General features: G+C 53.7%; 3 protein-coding genes across 4 annotated transcripts; 1 reads left to right on the plus strand and 2 right to left on the minus strand.

The window, feature by feature from the left end:
• Positions 1-2,511: 2,511 nt before the first annotated feature.
• GALR3 (galanin receptor 3) lies at positions 2,512-6,887 on the minus strand. Of its 2 annotated transcripts, XM_048952006.1 has the most exons (3): positions 6,736-6,887; positions 5,125-5,498; positions 2,512-4,521 (listed from the first exon to the last, which is right to left on the minus strand). In XM_048952006.1, exons 2-3 carry the CDS (start codon positions 5,472-5,474, stop codon positions 3,654-3,656), a joined length of 1,218 nt encoding a protein of 405 aa, XP_048807963.1. In that variant the 5' UTR covers positions 5,475-5,498; positions 6,736-6,887; the 3' UTR covers positions 2,512-3,653. The 2 variants fall into 2 exon arrangements, with proteins under 2 accessions (XP_048807963.1, XP_048807953.1); XM_048951996.1 differs by having other exon boundaries at positions 5,125-6,887.
• Positions 6,888-7,002: 115 nt separating this feature from the next.
• LOC125696420 (noggin-1-like) lies at positions 7,003-10,399 on the plus strand. Its single transcript, XM_048952022.1, has 2 exons — positions 7,003-7,785; positions 8,031-10,399. Exons 1-2 carry the CDS (start codon positions 7,699-7,701, stop codon positions 8,742-8,744), a joined length of 801 nt encoding a protein of 266 aa, XP_048807979.1. The 5' UTR covers positions 7,003-7,698; the 3' UTR covers positions 8,745-10,399.
• Positions 10,400-10,486: 87 nt separating this feature from the next.
• On the minus strand, positions 10,487-15,365 carry GCAT (glycine C-acetyltransferase). Its single transcript, XM_048946553.1, has 9 exons — positions 15,143-15,365; positions 14,930-15,060; positions 14,635-14,736; positions 14,088-14,234; positions 12,686-12,840; positions 11,664-11,746; positions 11,202-11,373; positions 10,955-11,076; positions 10,487-10,821 (listed from the first exon to the last, which is right to left on the minus strand). The coding sequence occupies exons 1-9, from the start codon at positions 15,336-15,338 to the stop codon at positions 10,670-10,672; spliced, it is 1,260 nt and encodes a 419-aa protein (XP_048802510.1). The 5' UTR covers positions 15,339-15,365; the 3' UTR covers positions 10,487-10,669.
• Positions 15,366-15,789: the final 424 nt, after the last annotated feature.

The following is a 15,789-nucleotide window of genomic DNA, read 5'->3' on the forward strand; positions in this document are numbered from 1 at the left end:
CCATGACTGCTCTTGACTGTATGCTTGGAGTGGAAAGGCAGGGGTGCAGCAGGCAGCAATGAATATTTCCCTTGCTTTCAGTCTATTCCAGAGGTGTCTGTTGCAGTAACAATGCAAACAACGCCACTGTCTTCCCTCCGCTATGTTGACATTACACTTGGCCCAACCTCCCCTTTTCCCTTGCCTTACACTGCTAAGCACCGTGTTTTGATGGGCCACACGTGCCACTGTTCCCTGGCAGACAGGACTTGACCCAAGGCCTTGCTCACTACTGCCTGTCCTCCATATGCACTTTGTTTCCCCCTTCATTCACAGCACGGCTCTGCAGTGACACGCTGTACCCACAGCCACTGAGCCCAGCAGTGACCTCGCCAGTCCCTCAACCCTGCACAGAGAGCTCATGCTGTAAGACACAGACAAAACCAGCCAGGCTCAGGATCTGGCTCTTTCAAGCAGAAGCAATAGCTGTGTACAAACCTCCCAATAAGGTGTCATGGATGTTGTTAAGCAAAGGGTCTTTCTCTGCAGCAGCTGCTTGCCCATGCCGGTGAATGCAAAGTGTGCTGCAGTATGCACAAACACCAAGAATCTGCTGCCTTTCAGTCTTCAGCAGTTGAGGTAATTAAGCTCCAGGGTATCAAGCCAACATCTGAACTCCATTACTTCCTTCACTTTCGCCTTTCTAGCAGACTCTAAATCCATCACAGTAATTATCCTCTGTGCTGCTAAGGAAGCCCCATGAAGCATCCTTGCAAACCTTCCAGCCTTTCATCTGCTTCCTCCGCTCGTTCAATGAGTGAGATGGATTTCATTTTCTCCGTCACGGAAAGGTACAGGCAGTAAGATGATTTCTTTGTACACTACAACCGGGCTGCGTGGGAGAGCAGCCCCAGGCAATAGGATGACAAGGTGAGAGAATCAGCCGTTTTGATTAAGAAGCTGATAAAGGAGACAGGGCAAATAGCTCATCCAGGGGCTCTTCAACCATCATTTGCCTTCTTCCATTGGATCTTCTCCCCTCTCTGCTTCTGTCCCTGCTGCCCCACGCTCAGCTCGTCCCAGGTGTGGCAGCCCCCGCAGGTTTAAAGCCGAGCTCATCAGTCTGAGCGATGACAAGTAATCATTAATTAAGTTGAAAGGCTGGGAGCAGAGACTGCAGATTGCTAATCAGTCTGGAGGGGAGACTGTGTGAGAAGAGCATTTGAGTTCCTTTGACCTTAATTAGTGACAGTTTTATATCAAGGACATAACACCTTTTCTTTGCCTCTGCCTTTAAGCTGTTGGACCAGTTGAAGCATGTGTATTGATACCGGGCAGACTGGAATTCCCTCTTGGCTATCGAGCCTCTTGTTCATGTGCTTCCCCAAAAATGCAGGCTCTTGGATCCAGGCAGAATGAATGAATGGGAGCCACATCTTGCAGAGGTGCTAAACATGCCTTCTCCCCAGGTTTCCCCCATCCTTTTTGTCCCATGTTATTTAGGTTTCACCCTTAAAAGGGAACAAGGTCAGAGCATCACCATTCTTGACTGCTGTTCCCTTCTTTCTCCAACACTTTGGGTTGTGAAATGCAACCACAGATCTAGAAACAGTGCACGTATTCCAGCACAAGGAGAGACGTGGGAGGTTCAAGGTGCAGAAAACAACATCAAGTGCTTGAGTGTGAAAAGAAAAACAATCCCCAGTGCAGCAACCAGGTTGGCTCCAGCATGGGGAAAGGGGTGTCCTTGCTGCTGAGCTGTGCTACAGTGTCAGCACACATTGAAGTGCCACGTCACCTGGGAATTTGACAAGCAAGCAGAGCAAGCAAGAAGGGAAGATTCATGCAAGCAGAAGCTGGGGAAGGCAAGAAAAGAAGAATAGGGAGAGCTTATAGATCTGCTGCATGGCTTGTACATAGCAGGGCTCTGCAAAGCCGTGTTCCCACTGTTGCATGTCCCCTCATCCCTTCCATATTGTGCCCATAGCTCTGACAGTGTCAAAGGACAAAGTAGGGCTGTAAGCTCTTCACCTGATACTGCAGCTTCCACCTGCTTATCAAAGGTCCCACTATGCACGGGGGCAAGCAAGGACACTGTGTCTGTGCAGCTCAGGACAGAGCTGACTGAGCTGCACTGCCTCCAGTGATTTAGCATTTGGCGCAGGTGCTTGGCAGTGGGTTGGCAGTAAATGGCTTCTCTCTGCCAGCTGGGGCTCCCAGCATTACTCCCTCTGTATGAATTAGCTATGAAGTGAGCAGTGTGCTCCCTGCAGGTTTCCCACAGCCTGGAGTCTGCTGCAGCATTTGGTCCTCATATCCCCTCGCATAGGGCTTTGCTGGGAGCGTTATCTCCATGCACACGCATGCTGTGTGCCTGCTTGTCCTCCCTTCTGCTCCTTGTCCCTCTGCCCTACCATCTCACCATCCCTTTTGTCCCCATGAAGGACTCCCACCAGCTCATACAGCCTCCAGCAGTCCATGATACACTGGCAGAGTTTGCATTCAGCACACATCAAACTTACCAGGAGAAGGAAATTGCTGGGCTTTATTCAGGTTAGGAAAGGGAGAAATTCCAGCACCCTCTGTGAACCTTATTTCTTGCCCTCCCCCATCCCCAAAGCAATTCCCATTTTTCCCATGGTCAGGTTTGGAAAGACACTCCACTCTACTACAGGGGGTCATTCAGCAGCTATTGCAACCAAAGGCTCTTCTACAGCTGTTCGAGACAAGGAGGGCAACGAGGAACAGCAAATGGGAAACTGTGCTCCCAGGAGCACATCAGACCCACAGCAATCCTGCAGTGAGGAATGCTGCAGAGGATGTTCCAGCCCTTTGAGTGGTGGTGGTGGCATTGCCCCTTCCTGGAAGCTCTCCCCACCACACAGAAAAGAACAGAGAGGATTTAAGATTGAGCCAAGTGCACACAAGTGCAATCATGATTTTCATTTCATGGAAAATAATATCTTGCTAAGTCGGTAAAGCACACAAACAGGGCTAATACTGCCGAGTTACATCACCGCTCAGAGAGCAACAACCCCTGAAGGAAGGGATGAAACTCTACATAAAGAACAAAGAAGAGGCAGCGGTCCTTCAGGAATTTCCAAAAGGCGAACAGAAATAAAGCAGAGATTAATCAGATGGAACAACATGGTGGGAGGAGGATTTGTGAGGGTTGCTTGGGAAGAACTGAGGATAACTGCCAAGAAATATTTCAGAACTGCAAGCAGCACAAGGAAGTGGACAGTGTCCTGCAGTATCTGCTTGCAAGATCAGAGGCTAAGCAGGGCAGAGCGCAAGGAAACCTCTTCCATTAAGTACTTTCTGGAAGGGCTGGGCCCAGGGGAAGAGACCAGACTGATGGTCCTTTCCCTTTTGAGCTGCAGAGAAGCCATGGGTACACAGGGAGGGCGCAACAGCCTTTCAGTTGTTCACCTGCTGTGGCAGGGTGATATCACTGAGGTATGACCAGTGAGTTCTGCAGAGGTTGTACAACCAAGCTGTTGGTGCAGACTCAGCGCGGTAAAGTGCAATGGCCCTCTTTGATCTGGATGCAGGAGCCACAGAAGGGGAGGTGGACTTGGACTGCCCCCAGACCATGAGAAATGTCATCACATTAACACGTCCCTGTGCTCTACATTGATGTGGTGGATTGTGCCATTCCGAGATGCATTTGCTCATTTGCAATCAGCAGCCAGACACTCTTGAGGCCTTCTTGGAGTGTTCTTGGCTAGGGGATGGCCAGCTGTTACCAAGATTTCCTCCTCCACCAGCTCCTTCTGAACTTCTTGTAGCTGGTGAGTCCATGCTCTGGCATGTCTGGCGCCTTCAGTGTCCCTCTTCCTATTGTTCTCCTTTGCGATCTGAATCAGCTCAGTGTTGCCTCCATAGAAGCCTCCAGTGCTGTTAGTGAAACCTTTGCCCACAGCGACCATATGAACTTTATTTCCAGTTCTCTTCTTCCTGTTCTTGTTCTGGAAGAACAGGCAGGTGAAGACCTGCTTGAAACGCTTTCGGAAATGCTTGGAAACCAGCGCATAGACAATAGGGTTGAGGCAGGAATTAGCATACGAAAGGCAGTGGGAAGCCAGGCGGCAGGCATAAGTGGCTCGGTTGAAAGGGAAGTGGCCAAACCAGAAGCACAGGATAACCAGATGGTGTGGAAGCCAGCAGAGGCAGAACAGGATGGCCACAGCCACGATCATCTTGGTGACCTTACGCTTGGCCTTTCGGGACTCTGAGATCCTCTCTATAGGGTCTACAGAGGTCCACAGGAACTTGATGGTCCTGGCATATGCCAGGCTCACTACAGTCACAGGTAAGAGGTATCCAACTACAAACGTAAGGATGTCCAGAATCTTTCGGCGTTGGTCCTCCCAGACAGGGACGCAGATGGGCACCCCATGGTAATGGACAATCTGGTAGTAACTGAGGTAAGGCCCTGCAAAGAGTAGTGATAGCAACCAAATCACTACAATGGCCACTCCTGCATTTTGGGTAGTGCGGAGATCCCGGGACTTCAGTGGATAGCGAATGGCCAGGTACCTGGTGGGGAAGGGAAGGAGAGACCAAACATGATGTGGATGAGATTGGGTCTCATTGCCCTCCTGTCCCATGAAGCTGCCATCTGTGCACCCATTCCCACACAGCCACCAATCTCTCCCCTTCCTCACCTCTTAGGAAAGAGGATTATGGTGAGAATGGGGTCATCCCAACATGGGATCTGGGATCTCTGCTGCCCACATTGCTGTGCTAGCTCAGGAAGGGTAAGCAACGTGCATCTTGAGTCAGGGAGGAGGGCCGAAATAGGACACAAAGAGCTACCTGTTTGTCCCCTGGTGCATTGCTTTCCTGGGGCTTTGGCATTCTTGGCTGCCTACAACCCTTCTGCTCAAGTAAGGAAGAGAAAGGACAGGTAACTAGACCAAGAGCTTGGCTGGGAGCTGGGAGAATGTATGGGAGGTAAGGAGTAACAGTGGAAAGATCAATCTGCTGGTCCTGGCATCCCTGCTGTCACTGGGATGACCCAACCTGCTCCCTACAGGGCACCCAATAGGGTGGAGACTGGACTTTTTCTTACCTCTTAGCTCAAGGGTGGCAAACACATTGTCCCTGAGCTGAGGGACTCAATGTACAGGGGACACTTGCCTGTCAATGGAGACTGTAGCCAGGGTGAAGCTGCTGGCATACATGGTGAGGTAGATCAGGAAATGCACAGCCTTGCAGGCAAAGGCCCCAAAGAGCCACCCATCCAGGGTGTAAATGGTGGCTTGGAAGGGGACACAGCAAATGATGAAACAGAGGTCTGCCACGGCCAGGTTGAGGATGAAGAGATTGGTGGTGTTGTACTTCACTTGGCCGTTCCTCAGCAGCACAGCCAGCACCAGTCCGTTCCCCACAGTGCCCAGAAGAAAGATGAGGGAGAAGATGACAGGCACGATGATCCCTGCAGCTGGCAGTTCCGGGCTGTCAGAGGAGGCATTCCAGCCCCCTGGCATCTCTCCCTCTCCGACAGTGGGACCCTGTGCATAGAGAGACAGTCCAGATTCACATCCCCACCACAGTGTCTTCTGACCTCCCAGCCCTCTTGGAAGACCTCCTGCTCCACCGCTTGGCCTCTCCTGCATTACTCCTACATACAGTATGCTGCTAAACCCTGGGATCTCAAGTCTTCATCCCAGCTGATGCTCCACTGGGCTCAGCCAGGGCTGCAAGAACATAGGGAAGGAGGGATTGAGAGGGATGGCCACCCTGAACATGGGGCTGAGACACCTCCAGAAGAAGGAACTCCACAGCAGAAGCACTATGCCATGCTCACAAGCGTGCCATCTCCACCCCACAAGTGACTGCTCCTCTTTCTTCTTGCAGCAGCTGTTTTACACAGAGGACCTGTGACTAAGGACAGTAATCCTGATGCTGATAGGAGGTAATGGGCTGGATGGTGGTGGCTAAATTGGCAGTGTGGGAAGTGGAGAAAAGAATCTGCACTGTACTCTATCATATTTAATGTGTTTTCAATTCAGAGTTCAAAGGATCTCTGAGAAAAGCAGGTGGGATGTGTTTGGTCTGTGGGTTTGGGGTTTTGTTAACCCTATGGATGGTGCAGGCAAGGGGAATTTGGCTGTTGGGTCCTATCTTGTCCCTGGTCACTATCAGTACTCACATTCTGCAGTTGATCTCTGTTCTTTGTGCAGCTCTTCATCTCTCCCTGTGACATGAGAGAAGGGGGGGGGGGGCAGATCTTGGAGCTGCCCAAAATACAGCACAATAGTCATAACAAAGGAGTGATATATCCCACAAACTCAAGGAGCAGGGTGCTGTGATTTGTGGCTAAACTTCTTCCAGTACTGTGTACCACCTCACACAGACAAGGAGCACAAACACCATATCTCCTAACGAGCCTTCTGCTTATTGTTCTTTCATTAGAACAAATTGTCCTTCATTGAGCAGCAGTCAAGATGGAAAGGCACGGTTATCTAGCAACAGTTGACATGCAATTAACTCTTTCTGGGTCATGCAAGCTCTTTCACCCCACACTGCCCTCTCTCTCTGCTCATACCACTTCTTCCTAGCACATTCTATACAGCACTGAAAACTCATCTCTGCTCTGCACTCCCCTCTGTTCCCAGCTCCTCTGTCCTGGTCCTGTGGGACCTTATTGCCCAAGCAGAAGACTGTAGTCTTCCTCTGGGCATACCCCTTGCACGTGGGCTGGGGCAGCTCTGGGCTCATCCCGAGGCTTGGAAAACTGGCACTCACCTTTGCAAGGAAAAGCCTGTAGCTTCTCCGCTTGCTCTGGGTAGACCTCCAGAAAAGCCTGGGCAACAGCAGTGAGGAGGAGGCAGACCTTCATCAGCAGGATGTGGGACACTGACAGTTTCTTCTAGCAGTGCTGTCAGCAATGCCTGACACTCTGCTGCATCCCCCTGTCCCCCTGCTCCCTCTTTCCGCTCTCACACTCAGCTCTCTCCTGCAGCTCCTTGCACGTTCTCTCTCCCTCTCCCCTCCTTTTCCCTCCCTCTGCTCTAGCTGCTGATCCATTGATCTCTCTCTGTATTATTTTTTTCCCCTCTCCCTGAGGTTGGGTTTGGAGTTAACTCCTCTCTTCCCAGCCTTCCTGTGGGTTCAGCTGCTTCCACCAAGAGGGGACAGTGAGAATGGGAGGATGGAAGTGGGCAGGATCCCACAGATCCGCCACCTCTATGTTCTGGGATGTGTTTCCCTACATTTCCAGGGAACATGTATGTCTCAGCCTGTCAGACCCCTACCTCATCCTTGGGATATGGGTCTAAGTCCTGTGGAGAATGAGCAAATAGTTGCTATTTTTAGCTGTTAATTAATTCCTAGCAGCAAGGCAAAAAGTGCTGTGGCACAGGGCAGATTGATCTCAGACCTGGGGATGGAGGTTGAAGCAGCTTTGTTCTCTGTCTAGAGCAGATCTGACCTCTCACCGGCATTTCCCTCCCTGGAGAGGGAGGACAGGCTGTCCAGTGAGGGCACCTCCAGACACCCAGCTTTGTTATCACTACCTGGGACAGTGTGTGCTCTGGCTGTCCAGATAAGAAACAACCATGCCACTCACAAGAAACAACAGCCCTTCCACGCCTGCCCAGCCACCCTCCTGGGCTTGGACACATTGCTGTGCTGGGGATGGTTTCAGCAAGACCCAAAAGCTAGCTTCCCTTTTCTGGGAAGGTCCTGGGCGCATCATCAAACACAGCCATGGGGCAGGATGGAGAGGAGGAGGAGGAGGCACTGGATTCTTCCCCTGCATGGCAGCCTGTTCTCCCAGGGGCAGCACAGGTGGAGGTATGTGGGGGAAAAAAGAGGCAGAAGTGGGGTCCTGCTGCCCCATCTCACACCTCGCTGTGGTGGGAGGCTCCGCCACCGCCTGATATCAGCAGGGAGCAAAGCATCCCCGTGCAGGCGGGCGGGCGGGCAGACGGGTATCATCACCCACAACCAAGGAAAAGGGGAAGGCCACGCTGGGGACGTGTCGATAACCCCAGGCACGTGGCCGCCTGCCACATCCCACAGCACCGCTCGCCATGCAGGGCCCCCGCTGCTGCCTCCTGCTATTCCTCTGCCTGCTGCCACTGCCACTGCGTGCCACCGCCCTGGAAGACACTCAGACGCCACTGCCAATGCCGTTCAGCACCTCTGACCCTACTGCCCATCTGCTGCGCCGCCGTCCCTCGGCACCAGTGCGACCCTACAGCCTCTCGCTCTCCCCCGAGGACTACCGCTACGCTCCCAAGCCTCGCCACCTGCGGCCCGGCCGACTGCGTCGGCTGCTGGGCCCGGCCTTTAACCCCTTCTGGATGTCATCGGAAGAGCCGCTAGGCCGCAACCTCAGCGCCAAGGAGGATCTGGAAACCATGAGCCGGGAGCTGGTGGAGGGTGGCGGGCGGCACCGCCGCAAGCTGTGGAAGGAGGCGGAGGGGCTGGAGCTGCCCCCCGAGCTGCCCGCTGACATGGCGCGGCCCCTGCGGCGCTGGCTGGTGGAGAGAGCCTCGTGCCGTCTCACCTCCACATGGGTGGACCTGGGGCCCGTCTTCTGGCCCCGCTGGGTGCGGCACACCGCCTGTGGGACCGGCCCTCCCGCCTGCTCGTGGCCCCCAGGCATGGCCTGTCACCCGGCCCAGCTCGCTCACCTCAAGCTGCTGGCCTGGCACTGCTGGGCTGCACGGCCCCCCGGCTCCCTGCACTGCGCCTGGCGGCAGATCCCCTATCCTGTGGTGGTGGCCTGCAAGTGCTCCTGTCGCTGAGAGGGTGGGGAAATAAAGGGCTGAAAGCCAAGCAGGCCTCTTTTGGGTGTTTGATTGCGGAGAAGGATGTGGGGTGGATTTGGCTGCATGTGGATCCCTGTGGGGCTTGGTTTGAGATGGGGTGGTGCAGGTCTGAGAATCATAGAATCATTCGGATTGGAAAGACCACTGAGATCATCGAGTCCAACCATCAGCCCGTGCCTGTGACCATACATGTCTGTGGGAGCAGAGCTGAGGTGCAACAAAGCCACAGGGAGAGGTGGGTTGAACCTCAGGGTGGTCACCATGGGGGGCTGGAAGAGGGGCAGGCTTGGGACTGGGCTGTGGTGGCACAGTGAGGGTGGGTGGAGGTGAATCCAGGGCTGGAAGTGTCCATGTGCATCTGAGAATGGGATGGGGTGGTCTGATATCTTAATGTACAACAGGAGTGATGGGGGACCCACAGCCACCCCGTATCAGTAGTGCAGAGGGTGGCAGCTCAAGACAGGGGTGGATCCATCTGTTCTAGGAAACAGCCTGGAGAGGCAGCACTTACCTTTGCGTCCCACTGAGAAAAAAAAAGTCTTCTGCTTTCTGGTCCAAAAGTCATTAAGAGCCACAAACCAGCCCTACACGTTGAAGAAATACAAGCTGGAGGGTTTGCCTAGGAATAAAGCACTACCACACCTCCTGCAGTTGGTGATGGCTGTGCTATTCATTTCCAGCCTGACTCATGTGCCTTCCTGGCGCTGCGGCTCCTGGTGCTGTGCAGCCTGCTGCAGAGCTTGGCCTTGATGCAGTGAGAGAGTCCAAGCAAACATTCCATTGAGCTCTCAATGCTGTCACATTTAAAAACAGGAGCTCATCTCCTACTTTTGAGTGGCCGTGGAGCCTAGCTTGAATGCAGCTTGTTCTGCAGATGGACCCTGGTCTCCATACCAGCCTCCTTCAGCCATACAGTCATTGCTCTGGTTTGAGTCAGATACGGTCACACCTGCATCACACTCAGATCAGCATAGGGACGATAGAAGGACGCACATCTTGATTCAAATAAAGCCATGCTGAGATGCCCAGGAGCCACGTGTGCCTGCATGAGCACTAAATCACCGCCACTCCTGCACAGCTTGGAGGAACAAATCCAGAGCTGTCAGCTGTCTGTGTGTTCTCTGCTGTGTGAAAATTGTGCACAATGGAGAGGAATTACAGGTTTCTGTCACCTGCTCTGTTTATGGCCTCAAATTTAAAGCCCAGCTGCTGGGCTGTGGCATGTGAGAACCAGATCCCAGGGTAAGAGCCCCATGGTCAGGCTGGAGGGGCTCTGAGTGCCATCACCTAGCTGTAAGTGTCCCTGTTCATTGCAGGGGAGTTGAACCAGATGGCCTTTAAGGGTCCGGCCCAACTCAAATGATTCTGCGGTGAGGGCAGTGGGCAGAGCATAATGGCTGGCCCAGAGCACCAAGAAAGCAAGCCTTTGCTCTCTCACAGACTGGCTGCTGGTGGCATGGGTAGCCAAAGGCTGATGCACAACCCTGAGAAATTTTCCTGCCCTTGTGGAGAATTACTGTGGGGTCATATTTTGGAACCTGCAGGATGGGCACTGAGGAAACAGATAACCACAGCAGCAGCACATTTCCACCTGCAGAAGGGGAGAGGAGCACTTCAGTGCCCTGACTGAAGCTACATAGCAGACACCTAACAGCACAAGAGGACAGAAAGTGGTAGCAACTCCTGGATGAGAATGCAAGAACCATACAACTACTCACTGCACTGTAGGAAGTCTTTAATGCTACCGGTGATGCTGCCAGCACAGTGCAACAGCCAGAGAGACTCCCGCAGACTGCAGGGTCTCAGGGTCCTGTGTTGAGCAGCGTGCCACTCAGGCCTCCCAGGCACAGGCACTTGTCTCGGTGGGCAGAAGGGCACTAGGGGATGAGTCTGGCAGCCCCTCACGGCAGTGCTCCATGTTTCTGTCCCACCTCAATGAAGGCTTCCACACAGCGGTCGATGTCCTCATCACTATGCACAGCTGAGATTTGGACCCGGATGCGGGCTTTGCCCTTGGGGACCACAGGGTAGCTGAAACCAATGACGTAAATGCCTGGAGAGGAAAAGCATGGAGAGCTGGAGCTGGCCAGGAAGGAAAACTGAGGTGACAACGGGTGACAGAAAGGCTTCTGGCTCTCTGCTTTCAGTGTTACATGCCATCGTGCATGGCTCCCTGCCTCACTCACCTCTGCTCAGCATGTCCTCAGCCATCACCGCAGCCAGCCGGGCATCCCCCAGCATGACGGGGCAGATGGGGTGGTCCTTTCCTGAGATGGTGAAGCCGGCTGCCGTCATCTTGTTCCTGAACCTGGTAAGTGAAATGAGGGGATGAGTAAAACCCAGGCCACTGAGGGCTGGCTGTGATTCTAAATCTCCCCTCTGACACGCACACAGGCACACGAGGAGGAGGTGAGCAGAAGCGTGGCCCCTCACCGTTGGGTCTTGGCAGCCATGGATTGGGCGATGGCATTGCTCTCCATGAGCAAGTCCAGGGCCTTGGAGGCACAGCCCACCACGGCGGGGGGCAGGCTGTTGGAGAAGAGGTAGGGGCGGGAGCGCTGGCGGAGCAAATCGATGAGGGGTTTGGGGCCTGTTGTGTACCCGCCTGCAGAGAGAGGAAAGGGAAATGGGCACAGTAGTCCCAGGGTGACCTGTTCAGAGTGAGCAACTTGTTCTCTACAGAAGAAATTTTATCACAGATCAGACCTAAAAAAAAATCACAGCTGATGTCTTTTACCATGAGTGTCCACTTTGACCTCAAGAGCAACTCAGCACGACCTCCCTTGGCCACGTGGCAGAGTCTTAGACTGAGCCTCGTGGCATGAGTAAGAAAAGGAGAGCATACACTGGAACTCTTTAGGGCATGGAGGGCCACAGACATGGAAATGCCTTCACCTGCAGCTCCTCCAAGAGCTTTTCCCAGGGTAGAGTTGACAATGGTGACCTTGTCCATCACTCCCAGAAGCTCATCGGTACCCCTGCAGAAAAGGGAATGTCACACCATCAACCATACCAGCATGTACCTCTGATGCTGCTTTTTTCCTCAAGGGGAAGCCAGGTATCTGGCATCCCCCTTCTGGTAAAGAAGAAACACTTCACTGTGCTCCTTCAGTCCAAGCATGGCCTTTCCTCTCACCTGCAGAGAGACTAAGACCCAGGAAGGGGTTCATCGCCTCTTCCAGCTGGAAGAGTGCACGAAGTTCCCACAAGTTTTTAGGATGAGAGGCAATGGCCTCAGGTTGTGCTAGGGGAGGTTCAGGTTGGATTTTAGGAAAAATTTCTCCTCTGAAAAAGTGGTGCTGCAGTGGCACAGGCTGCCCAGGGAGCTGGTGGGGTCACCATCCCTGGAGGTGTTCCAGAATCATGTGGATGTGGCACTGAGAGACGTGGTCAGTGGGCATGGTGGGGATGGGCTGATAGTTGATGAACCTAGTGATCATTTCCAACCTTACTGATTCTATGAACAGTCTCAGTGGTGCACTCTCTCTAGTGATTCTTGAATGTAGGACTTGCCTCTGATGTGCCATATCTTGAATATACCAGGAGAAACAGCTACACAGTGCAGCCAACATTATTTGAGGTTGGCTCTGCACGTCACCAATACACTATCCTACATGCACACAGCTCCACAGTGCCCACATCAAGGTCTATACTGGTGGAACCAACAGGATGTGTCCACTATGCTCTCCTGCTTTGCATTCTCTACCCCAAAAAGACAGGTCAGGCATTCCGTCTCCCTACTGGCTCTCTTGACAACAGCATCAACAACACAAGGTTATAACTCGTGTGAATCACTCAATAGCCCTTCTCAATCCCTCTAGACATTGCACACTCACAACTGTGCCAGGTGATGACAGAAAACCCCCAAGACCCAAGGGAGTTCTCTAATAGCTGTGAAGGGTGAAGCAGCCCCTTACCGGCCGTTGGGACCCAGGAAGCCCGTGGCATGGCACTCGTCGATGAAGACTAAGGCATCATACTTCTGGGCCAGCTGGCAGATCTCCCGCAGGGGGGCGATGTCACCATCCATGGAGAAGGCACCATCGGTGGCCACCAGGCGTAGGCGGTGTTTCTGTGGGAGAGAACCACATGCTACAAGGACATCACTTTAGAACCAGTGAAGGAGGCTGAGATACAGCCCTAGCCCCACCTGCTGTGTGTACAGCGTGGGTACAACGAACTAAGATACAGCTGCAAACAAGATATCAGTTGCAGAAGCTGGATGCTTTCCCACATTGCCTGAAGACCAAAAAGGGCGCAGCTACAACTCTACAACTTCAGAGACTCCTCAGAAAGCAAATGGTATCCTGGGCTCCATCAGAGAGGGTGGCCAGCAGGGACAGGGAGGTGATTGTCCCACTCTACTCTGTTCTTTCTGGAGTACTGTGTCCAGGTCTGGAGCTTCCAGTACAAGAAAGATAGAGAGTTGTTGGAAAGGGTCCAGAGGAGAGCCACAAAGATGATCAGGGGACTGGAGCACCTTCCTTATGAATACAGGCTGAGGGAGCTGGGCTTGTTCAGCCTGGAGAAAAGAAGGCTGTAGGGTGACCTCATGGCAGCCTTTCAGTACCTAAAGGGAGCCTATAAACAGGACGGGAAACAACTCTTTGAAAGGGTTGATGACTGCAGGACAGGGGGAAATGGTTTTAAGTTGAGGGAGGGGAGATTTTGGATATCAGGGGGAAGTTCTTTACAGAGAGAGAGGCGAGGTGCTGGAACAGGCTGCCCACAGAGGCTGTGGATGCCCCGTCCCTGGAGGTGTTCAAGGCCAGGTTGGATGGGGCCCTGGGCAGCCTGGTCTAGTATGAAATGGGGAGGTTGGTGGCCCTGCATGTGGCAGGGGGTTGGAGATTCATGACCCTTGAGGTCCCTTCACAACCCGGGACATTCTATGACTCTGTATGAGCCTCTCTCATTCTCTACAATGACATGAAAGGAGGTCGTAGAGAAGTGGGGGGTTGGCCTTTTCTCCCAAGTAACAGCAATAGGATGAGAGGTAACAGCCTCAAGTTGCGCCAGGGGAGGTTCAGGCTGGATATTAGCAAAAATTTCTTCTCAGAAGGAGTGGTGCTGCAGTGTCACAGGCTGCCCAGGGAGGTGGTGCAGTCACCATCCCTGGAGGTGTTCCAGAACACTGCCTATGTGGCACTGAAGGACACGGTTAGTGGGCATGATGGGGATTGACTGATATTCGAAGTAGGTGATCTGAGAGGTCTTTTCCAATCTTGATGATCCTATGATTCTATGGGATGGGAAAGGGTTGAGTGGATCTTTCAGGGCTGCCCAGATGCACCATGGGATGGAGCACAGCGCTGGTACCTGTGCGTCCTGCAGCTTGGCCTCCAAGTCATGCATGTCCATATGCTTGTAGCGGTACTTGTTGGCCTTACAGAGGCGGATCCCATCAATGATGGAGGCATGGTTCAGCTCATCCGACAGCACTGCATCCTCCGGGGTCAGCAGAGCCTGCCCATACCAAACAGATCAAATCAGCTTTGAGGGCAAAGAAAAACTAGCACAGTTGCCCAAAGCAGTGATGCCCCATCCATGGAGGCATTCAAAGTCAGGTTGGATGGGGTCCTAGGTTGGTGGGCAATCCTGCACGTGGCAGGAGGTTGGAACTGGAGAGCCTTTAAAGACCCTTCGAACCCACCTACTGTATGATTCTATGATTCTATGAACTCCAAGGTGTCCCTTCATCCAAAACCTGACAGCCTTTGCCAGTGCAAAGGACAAAGGTGCCTTTGACTACAGCTGCCGCTGCAAAATTTTCCACTTCCCATCTCCCCCCATCATCTACTGAGGGCCGTTTCATCAGCTACACACTCCCCTCCTCCTCATGCAGCATAACTGAAGCTCTCCGAACCTCAAAGATGCCAGCGTTGGCATCGAAGCAGCTGGCATAGAGAATAGCATCCTCCCGCTGGTGGAAGCGTGCGATTTTCTCCTCCAGGTCCTTGTGTATGCTCTAAAGAGAGGACAGAAGCAACCAAAGCAAGCATCACTGCTTGGGCTGAGCAAGTTACTGCTTGCCTGCTGCTGACAGCAGAAAATAACCACCTATTATCCAGGAAAAGCGTGTGTGGGAGAGGTTAATTGTGCTCAGAAACACGGCCTTAAAAGCACGGCAAGCGGCTTTAAAGCCAAGAGGTGCCCAGTACCTGCGTGCCACAGATGAAGCGAACAGAGCTGAGCCCAGCACCGAACTCCTCCAGGGCCTGCACGGCGGCACGGATCACCTGCGGGTGGCTGGAGAGCCCCAGGTAGTTGTTGGCGCAGAAGTTGAGGATCCCTGCGGGCAGACACAGACACCGAGGCACAGGGATCGAACCAGGCATACGCCCCATGGCACTCCCCCTCCGTCCCGCACGCACCGGCTCCGCCACCCGCAAGCCGGAGATGCGGGCCCTGGCGGGAGGCGATGACTCTCTCGCTCTTCCAGGTACCGGCACCGCGGATCCCCTCTAGCTCTCCCTCCAGCCACCGCCGGAGCTGCGCTGCCGCCGCTCCCGAAGCGGCCCGGGAACTCCCGGTACCCCGCACCGCACGCACCGCAGCTCTGCGCCACATCGCTGCTCCGCGCACGCCGCGCCAAGGGGCGGTGCCCCGCCTGCCAATGAGAAGGCGCGCTGCGGCCACGCCCATCCGCGCAGCTCCTCCCTTAAAGGGGCAATGCTCCTGCGGTGGGCCCTAGGACCCTGCGGCGCTGCACTAGGACTTGGCCGTGCGGCTCTAGGACCCAGCCGAGAGGCTCTGTGCTGACGCCTGCAGGGGACACCTGGATCCTTTGGGAGGTGTCGCTTCTTAGCCTTGGGGTTTGGATCTTAGAGAGGAGGAAGTTTTGGATGCCTGTGGCTGAAAGGGCTGGGGAACCTCCTTTAGGAGGTGTTGAGGTCTTTGGGTGAAATGGAGGGAGGCTCTGGCCCGAGGGTGAATTGGAATCCATCAAGTCCATATTTGGGTGAAGACTCCATATGCTTTAGGAACCGAAGGGATTTAGGAACAAGCAGCCTGGGGGGTT

The sequence above is a fragment of the Lagopus muta genome, chromosome 1 (genome assembly GCF_023343835.1).
Source record: "Lagopus muta isolate bLagMut1 chromosome 1, bLagMut1 primary, whole genome shotgun sequence".
NCBI classification, from domain to species: Eukaryota; Metazoa; Chordata; class Aves; order Galliformes; family Phasianidae; genus Lagopus; species Lagopus muta.